This window comes from Mchenga conophoros, linkage group LG13 (genome assembly GCF_057382185.1).
Source record: "Mchenga conophoros isolate Kocher_MC1m ecotype Shallow Benthic linkage group LG13, M_conophoros_male_GT1.1, whole genome shotgun sequence".
In the NCBI taxonomy this organism is placed as follows: Eukaryota; Metazoa; Chordata; class Actinopteri; order Cichliformes; family Cichlidae; genus Mchenga; species Mchenga conophoros.
Genome location: NC_140538.1, coordinates 1525200 through 1534130, shown reverse-complemented (window position 1 = coordinate 1534130; position 8931 = coordinate 1525200). Strand labels below are relative to the sequence as shown.

The following is an 8931-nucleotide window of genomic DNA, read 5'->3' as shown; positions in this document are numbered from 1 at the left end:
TGAGAGTGAATGAATAGTGGTATTGTAAAGGGCTTTGGGTGCCTTGAAATCCAATCCATTACCACTGCGATGGTCGAGGAGGTGGAGCCGGGATGGACCTGGCAACCTCCTAATGGCGCCGCAGTTCTGAATGTGGATGCAGAGATGGACTGCTTTTCAGTGATTGATCAATAAATGCATTGAGCAGCAGATTTTCCCCCACTGTGACGCGTGTGGAGTTTGTAGCTGAATGTTGGGAGGAGGAGCAGCCTTTCCTCATGTATTTAAGGTGGAATTCCAGATGTCAGAGCTTATGTCGATCGAGTGGAATAAAGATTCCAACGTCCAGGTATGTTACACCTGGTCTGTAGCGTCTGTGGACGCTCCTGTTACCTGCTTGCAAAAATAACCAGGTTTATCAAGCTGTTCCCGAACGCCTCGTCAGCGACCGTTTCCTCTGAGGCTGGACGGTAGCCCCACACACAGATTTGTATCAGGCTCTGCTGCCACCTGCTGGTAGCCGCAGGAACTGAGTCTTGCTGCGCCTCCCTCTGTGCGATAACTCAGCAAAGGATTGTGGGTAATGCAGTTTGAATCACCTGTAACAAGCTTCCAGTGAACAAGGAATCAGCCGGAGAACGGACTGTCCGGAGTATTTTAATGCAGGGGGACCTTTGAACTTTTACATTAAGTATGAACCAAATCAGAGTCTTTGAATTTAAAACAGTTTCAGGAAAAAAATAGAAGAGAATCACCTGAAACCATCAGAACCATAATGACCATTTCAGCAAGAAATATCCTCGGAGACACGTGAAGCATGTCCCTTCACATTAAAAGCACAAGAACATTCACGATCTCAATTGGAAAAGAAATTGCTTTGATTTTAACAGACATGGACCAATCACAGGGCTTCACTTTAGTTAGGAAGGCGATGCACATCTGGAACAGCTGCTTTCAGTTTTTCAGGCTACTGAAGAACTGTTCCAGAACCTTCTCCACCTCGTCCTCGCTGTAATCTCGCACCACAAAGTTCTCGACGTCAGTGGCTCCTCGGATCATGGCCGACAGGACTGCACAGAAACAGGAAGTCAGCACGAAGCAGCCAACCAGGTTGAAGCGTGTCAATGAGGAAACAGGAAGTGCACTCACTTCGTCCTGACGATGGTCTAAACAGGCAGAAGATTTTTTTCTTCATATCGACGGCTCGACCGAGCTCGTAGCCAACACCCAGAGACGGCTGCGTCACCTCGGCAACAACCACTGAAATCAGAGGTCAGAAGTCACATGGGTCACTGGCTCAAATTCCATGATCAACGATCAACAAAACGATTGGTTCTCACCATCAGATTGATGCAGCCAATCCAAGTCTCGGTTGTGAATGGCCTGGTCCCCGGACGCTGCATTGTTCTCTCCTGTCCAATCATAGTGCAGCAGTTCAGTGACATAACGCACACACAAACACACACACACTCTTATTTTGAAGGTCAGAACCAGAAAACCAAACCTGAAATCGGATACAGTTAATGTGACTCCGCCCATTTTTGTGACGCAAATGCTTTTATTTCTGAAATTTTTTTAATTTTTTTTTTTTTACCTTGGAGGTCAGCAGGTGCTGGTGTGACCTCGCCCTCTCTGATGCTTCACGTTTGATAAAGCTCGTCACTCTGACTTTGGCTGTTACTTCCTGCACAGCTCTCTCTCCCTCTGTGTCCTCAGAGACCAGTTTACCATCAAAGCGCTGTTATTGTCAGGCACCAGTCTGCTGCTGTGTTCAGTGTCGGCCTCTGACATCACAGCCTCATTTCTGCTCTTCAATACTGAACAAATGTTTGCTCAGCTGTGTCTGTAACTTTGCTGTGCTTCACTTCAGCAGCATCAGGTAATGTTCACATGCTGATTCATGGTTTGCTTCAGTTTAATATTTTTGAGGTTGTCTGCTATAAAAAGCCAAAGCAGGAAAATGTTCTATGTTTTTATCCTCAGTTACTTTGACACGAAGGCCTCTGCTGTAATGCTCACACCTCTGATAAAGTCTCACAGCTTTGTTTTCATACACAGACATAAAACATGGAGATGTGCTGATAACTGATCAGAATTATGATATTTCTGACTGTCTCAGTTGGAATCGAATAGAATCAGAGAAATCGATTCCCAGCCTCTTCCACCATGTGAACGCGCACCGTTCTGACTGCCGGTGTTCTGGGAATCCATCCTACCCGACAAACCATCCTACCCGTTGTTTCTACGCATGCGCACAACACGAACTTCAGTGGCAAATCGTCCTACCTTTGTTCATATGAGCGTATGAGTTTTCTGTGTGTGACCTCTGACCTCTGTCGCTGAGCTCGGCGCTGCTCACGTGCTCGGTCAATACGGTCCCGTAGCTCTGTAGCGCGTGCACGATCCTCCGGTACACGTGCACGTCGTCCCTCCCGCCGCGGATGCTGCCGCAGAAATAAACCTTCATCCCGTTTCTACTCAGACTCTACTGACGGTTCCCGCGCTGTCGCTATACGTCACCGGAAACAGGCGACCGCGCTCGGAGCTTGCGCCCTGAGCTCAGACTGACAGGTAGCTGAACGTCACGGAGGTGAAAGGCCAACAGCCCTCCTCCTCCTCATCGGGATCGCGTGCCTTCACGGGGTCTGACACCTGAGGGTCACCCCCACCTGTATCTATAACCACACACAGGTGTTTATTTCCACTGCTGTGATTGGCTGATTAGACTCTGATTGGCTCAGACAGAGTTTAGGGTGAAATAAAATTTAAAAATCAAACTTATTCTTCTGTGGTTTAGTCCTGACAAACTTCCTGTCGTTTCAAAATAAGGCATTTCAAAGCACAACATCAACTGTCAAAGGTGTTTCCACTAACAGGTACTTTACAGCTGGTTTCCGATTCTCCCTCCCTGTATTCCCGCCTGGATGTTTTTCCAGTTTGGAGGCTTCAGATTTTTGCAGTTTGCAAACAAAGTTCCTCCGATTCTGTAGAAACTGTCAGAAACAGCTGTTGCTGTCCTGCACAGTAATTCATAAACACAGATATTATTTGATGGATGTGGCTCCTGGCGTTGTTTACAGGTGCTGTCAGCCTGCCAGTAGATCACCTGTCGGGAGTTTTCTGGCACAGCTGTGGGGAACATCTGCTTCCCTGCAGAGCTTTACTCCACAGAGAGGTGACCTCTGAACCCCTGCTGTTGTATTTGGAGTTATTGACTGTGTCACTATTGTGAAACAGCACTGGAGATCTTCATGTATTTATTAAAGACGATAATTCATTGATACGACCCGAAAGAAGCGCCTCAACACATTTGAATCCACATCTTCAGGTTCGGGTTGATAACCAGATTTGTGGTTTATCTTGGAAAGGTGCTTGTGTTGGATCAGACTGGATCAGTAGCACTCGTGTTCGGGGTTGTTGACGGCAGTGACTCACACTGAACATTTCTCTTCCATAAATATAAATGTGGGAAGCAGAAAACTGTGAAAACAACAAAATGCACTTTTGTTTATGATACAACTTCTTTTTGGAGTGAGAAAAGAATCTGTTACTGTTCATGATGTTTCATATTTTTGTGCTGTTGCTGTAAATATTTGTGTCTGTTCTGAGTTTTAGTTATTAAATCGAGTAAACGTCATGAATATCTTCACTTTAACACACATCATGTGACCTCTTTTTGTTTTTTTTTATCTGAAGTAGACTCAGGTGAGTTTTCTGCTGACTTCCTGTTCACCTGTGACAACACACAGCTGTGAATGCATCAGAACATTACTCTGAAATACAGGCTTTCATTTTGGAAAAACTGAAGTACAGGAAGTCTGAACTTGATGAAACCTTTATTATCCCATATGTACACGATCAATAAATCAAAAAGTGAAGGTCGGAGAAGAAACAACCCCCCCCCCCCACACACACACACACACACACACACATGCAGATCTTTAAATTGAAGCGTTTAAGTTTCACAGACATAACAGAAACCCCCTCCCCTCAGTAGGCGCTCAGCAGCATCCCCGGGTTCCTCGCCGTGGCGTTGAGCATCACCTCGGGCACGTCTCTGGCCACCCGCTGCATGGGCGCCATGTTGTGTCCTTCCAGGGAGTCGAGCAGCCCTGAAACAAACACGGAGGAGAAAACACGAGTCAGCAGACACACCTGTGCAGAAGTAAGCATAAAAACCAGCGAGACAGAGCACGCCGTGCCGACCGAACCGCCCTGGACCGGCAGCAGGAGAACCACAAAAACCTGTCTCTGTGCTTCTGGTTCTGACCTTCTACGATGGTGTGGTAGTTGAAGTGCAGGTAGAGCAAAAAGAGCATGTGCAGCAGCCCCACTGTCCCACAGAGGAGGAGCCGCGGCGTCTGACCCACAGTCCGAGAGAGCAGCGCCGCCACCTGCGCACACACACACACACAAACAGGTGAGCTCACACAGGGAGCGTGTCCTGGCACAGGAGCTGATGGGAAGCGACAAGCTCACCATGCGCAGTGTGGACAGGCCGCCGAGCAGCAGCCACAGCCCGTAGAACAGGAAGTGGAAGTGGATGTTGTAGGTGACGAGGAGGACGATGCAGGGACCAAACAGGCCGTAACCCTGGCAACGGCAGACAGGAGGTGAGGTCACATGACATCTTGTAGGAGGAGGAGGGCTGCATTCAGGTGCGGCTCAGAAACCTGAATCACATCTGAGAACAGCAAAAACACACCACCCTGTTCTGCGTGTGTGTGTGTGTAGTTCCAGGACTTACCAGCAGGGACAGCATCTGCAGCATGGTGATCTGAGCGTTGACCAGGTATGCCAGGAAGTAGATAAAGGCTGAGACGCCGAGCCAGTAACCGAAACACGTCCCGATAGCAGTGCCCATCAGTGTGCCCTCTCTCTGCAAATACACACACAGAGAACACTTTAACAGACAAAGAAACATGAACAGGGTGTGTGTGCATGTGTGTGTTCTTACGATGACAGTTCCTGAGGTCTTCATGCCGTGCAGCAGGATCGCCACCAGAGTGAACACCAGCATCAGCGGCCCGTACAGCTCGCCTGCGATCTTCTGCACAGGAAGCACACACGTCAGAGGAACCTAAACCTGGATCTGAACATCACCTGTACAGGTGTGAATCTGACCATCGAACTGCAGTGAGACACGTTTGAACCCTTTATCGGCATCTCCACCACCAAGCTCCCTCACGAACATCAGCTCCAGCCTCCGGTCCAGCAGGAGGCGCTAAGCCTGCTCACTGACTGCCATTAACACTACGACAAAGAGACTCATGCATACCTGGGGGAAGTTGATCATGCGGACAGGTATCAGCGACTCGATCAACCTGCGGGGGAGTCAGCCATTAGCTGTTAGCACTAGTCTCAGCAGAAAGCAGGAAACAGCTGACAGGAAGGAGGAAGTCTTACCTGTTGCGCACCTGTACCGGCTCTACGTCAAAGTATGGCCGCAGGATGTCGATGTTAGCGTACAGGTTGAAGGCTTTGGAGGCCTGACGCTTGCCCGCCTGCCACACCTGAACGCATCACACAGGTAAAACATTTCAGAGAAGAAGAAACGAGTTAGCGCTTTTCCACTAACACCTGCTCGGCTCGGCTTTTAGCCGTAGTACCTGGTACCAGGTAAAGTACCTTTAGTACCTGCTTGGCCAGGGTTCCAAGTGATCTGAGGTGATCCAAACATCTAACATCAACAGACTGCATCCCACCGATTGGCCGGTCAGTGGCTTCACTCGATGAGTCATGAGAGCGACTCCTTTAGGAAAATCAAAACCGCCTTTTTTGAAACCCACAACAAGGAATGTGGCCACACAAACCAACACCGCGGCGTCTGACTGAACGCCACAGAGCAGCGGGTGCACCATCGCCTCGACATCCTCCACTGTTGTGTCGTGTTTGTGTCATGTTAAAACGACGCCACAGGACTGTCGTCACCGCTGACGTCAAACGACTGAAGCCGAGCAGGTACTAGTGAAAAAAGCGGTAAGAGTGACGTCACTAAGTAACAACAGAGGCGTCCAGGGGCTGTTAGGTTGATTTTTAAATAAAGCTGTTGTAATTATATTTATATACACACTGCAAATGTGCTCGTATGGGTTGGCACTCCTTTGAAGGTTGAAAGCTTCGTTCGGCGTGACTGTCCGGACTGATAAACTGTAGGAATGACGTCGACTGCAGAGGTTTGTTTGCAACACGCTTACACACAGATAATGGTTAGAATAAGTCTCTGGGTTCGAGCGTCCAAGCAAGATATTCTGAACCTGAACTTAGAGTCAGTAGAAGAAGAATGGATAATAACATTAGATTATCAAGGCTGGGCAGGGAGGTGTTTTCCTTTTCTGTCTCGGACAGAGAAGCGAACAGATACCGGGCGATGGACGGGGAGGATTCGCCAGGAGACAGCACGACTGTGTGGGAGCCATGATAACCTTTGTTTTTGTCTCACTATAGAAAGTTGTGCTGCCCGTCTGAGGGTTATCCTCTTGGTGAACCAGATGCTTGATTTCACACACAGATCCACAGCACTGTGTAAACTTGTAATTTCAGCTGCCAACACAAATTAAATCTTTTTAGCTGGCAGACCTTTCTCCTGAATTTCCTTCTGAAATTTTGAACACGGTCTTTGTGTGGCACAGAGGAGCTTCAGCTGGCCTCTGTAACAGCAGCTAACAGCTACAGAAGAAGAAAATGTTTGCAAGTGTTTAAGACCAGATAACCCCGCCTCACCTCGTCGGCCACCTGCCGGCCCAGCTGACCCTTTAACCCCTTCATGCCCAGGAACTCTCCGTCGTCGGCCACGTCATCCTCGGTGGCGGCAGCCTCTGCCGCGACCACCTCCTCCTCCTTCATCCTCTGGTGCATCTCGCCCATGTCCTCAAAGCTCGAGCCCGACGTGTCGTCCATGTTCTCCATGTCGATGACCGCTGAGCCGCCGCCCTGAATGCAGGAAACACGAGAGTGAGGGAAGGAGACAGGAGAGGAAACATGGGAGATGTGGAAGGAGACAGGAGAGGAAACATGGGAGATGTGGAAGGAGACAGGAGAGGAAACACGGGAGACGTATAAGGAGACAGGAGAGGAAACATGGGAGATGTGGAAGGAGACGGGAGAGGAAACACGGGAGATGTGGAAGAAAAGGAAACATAGGAGATGCGGAAGGAGACAGAAAGGGAAACATAGGAGACAGGAGAGGAAACATGGGAGACATAAAAGGAGACCGGAGAGGAGTCTTACTGAGGTAGGGATCGATCCGTTAAACCGACCAACAGTTTGTTAATCAGTTTATCAGAGGAGCTTCCAGCTGATTACAGATGTTCAGTCGGCTGATCTCAGGTCAGCCTGGTGTTAGCCTGTTAGCTCTCGGGTCTCCTGTTACCATGTTAGCATGGTTTGATTCCTCACAGTGCTTTAACCTCGCGAGCTCACCTGTACGCTGTTTCGGGCTAACCTGCAGCGTCACTCAGGTGCTGTTACTTTTATAGGCCGGCTGGGATGCTCGTTAGCCTGTTAGCATGTAGCTCACCTGGATGAGATTATCGTCGAAGCTTCCCCATGGTTCCGTGTTCCTGCTCCCGGAGCCCGAAGACATTTTCCCCACAACAGCAGCGGCTCTCCGTGGGGTGGAGTCTGTGTCCGTGGTTCGGTCGGTGGATCCGCGGATGGATCTTTTTCTTTTCCTGCTTCTAAAATCTGATGTTTTGGTCCGTAGGACGCTCCGCCCACCGGCTGACGCCACATCCCCAGTCGACGTGGAGGTCGAAGATATCGCGATATTTCCGTGAGAGTTTTTTCATTCATTTGATCATATCTGATTCATGTCCTGAGATTCCACTCATGACAAATCGATGTTTTACAGACGCTCACCACTCCATTTCTTCTCTGACATGCAGATGATGTTTGTCGAGAACAAAGGGTTCCAGTTTGAAGCAAAACTGTAAAATCAGCAACATGTAGCAATTAGAAAAGATGAAGATACACATTTTAAATCTCAGTCAGGGAGAGATTGAACTCTTTCTCGTGTGACATTAAATCTGCTCTGAGTGGTCTGATGTTATTTTCATCACGTCTGAGAGCTGATTAATGCCAAGTTGTCTTTAATCCTGGTCCAGTGAGCTCCAACAGCACGCTTATTTATGTGTCTTTTTAAAGATTTGGAAACATATCTTGATGCTCAATCATCCAGGTAAGCAATTCCCAAAAAGTTGATTCTGTTCATCTCAGTTGATACTCCTGACACATACGGGATCACTACAGGTTTTCTTTATGTGATGTCCTCTGCTTCCCTGGCTGCTGTGTCTGTGGGGATGGTGTTCGCTCCTGTTCACGTCCTGATCACACTCAGCTTATGCTCCAGTGGATGATCAATTCAATTCAATTTTATTTATATAGCGCCAAATCACAACATAAGTCGCCTCAAGGCGATGAGAGTCAAACCTTGAATACTGATCTGTATGCGTAGGTTTCCGGTACACATTAGTGTCCGGTTTACTGGGTGGGATCAAAAACACTTACTGGGTTTGAGGCTCTGTGTTGGTTTGGGTCTCCTGAGCGAGCAGAGACTTGTCAGACGTTTTTTTTAACTTAAACCTGCAACTGCTTCATGACTTTGAGCATGTTTGTCTTCTCTGTCTCAAAATGAACCCAACAGGTCTAAAGTCAAATATAGAAGGTCAAACATGTTGAATGTTAATTGTAGAACAGGATAATAGTTTTAATATGTGTAACCGGTGTGATTCTGCGTTGTGTCTGATACAAAAGGTAAAAGAAAGAAAGACCTCCAAGTAAATAATTTGCCCACTCCAGCTCCTCCAACCAAATACAGGTCCAGTTGACTGCTATCTTCCCCGGTAGGGCACAAGCATCGAAGGCGTTGGAAAGGGAGGGGTGATGAGTGAGTGCTTATCAGTGTAAGTGTGTGTGTGGGTGCGTGTCCATAGTTTAGCTGAGACAGTGTCC

At 48.2% G+C, this 8931-nt stretch overlaps 2 protein-coding genes across 3 annotated transcripts; both read right to left on the bottom strand.

Annotated features, from left to right (window-relative positions):
- Window positions 1–620: 620 nt before the first annotated feature.
- On the bottom strand, window positions 621–2547 carry dnph1 (2'-deoxynucleoside 5'-phosphate N-hydrolase 1). Of its 2 annotated transcripts, none has more exons than XM_085295947.1 (4): window positions 2266–2547; window positions 1320–1391; window positions 1129–1239; window positions 621–1049 (listed from the first exon to the last, which is right to left on the bottom strand). In XM_085295947.1, exons 1-4 carry the CDS (start codon window positions 2444–2446, stop codon window positions 934–936), a joined length of 480 nt encoding a protein of 159 aa, XP_085152073.1. In that variant the 5' UTR covers window positions 2447–2547; the 3' UTR covers window positions 621–933. The 2 variants fall into 2 exon arrangements, with proteins under 2 accessions (XP_085152073.1, XP_085152074.1); XM_085295948.1 differs by having other exon boundaries at window positions 2311–2519.
- Window positions 2548–3799: 1252 nt separating this feature from the next.
- Window positions 3800–7715, bottom strand: yipf3 (Yip1 domain family, member 3). Its single transcript, XM_085295946.1, has 9 exons — window positions 7499–7715; window positions 6703–6912; window positions 5386–5492; window positions 5258–5303; window positions 4937–5029; window positions 4727–4858; window positions 4459–4572; window positions 4250–4373; window positions 3800–4091 (listed from the first exon to the last, which is right to left on the bottom strand). Exons 1-9 carry the CDS (start codon window positions 7562–7564, stop codon window positions 3970–3972), a joined length of 1014 nt encoding a protein of 337 aa, XP_085152072.1. The 5' UTR covers window positions 7565–7715; the 3' UTR covers window positions 3800–3969.
- Window positions 7716–8931: the final 1216 nt, after the last annotated feature.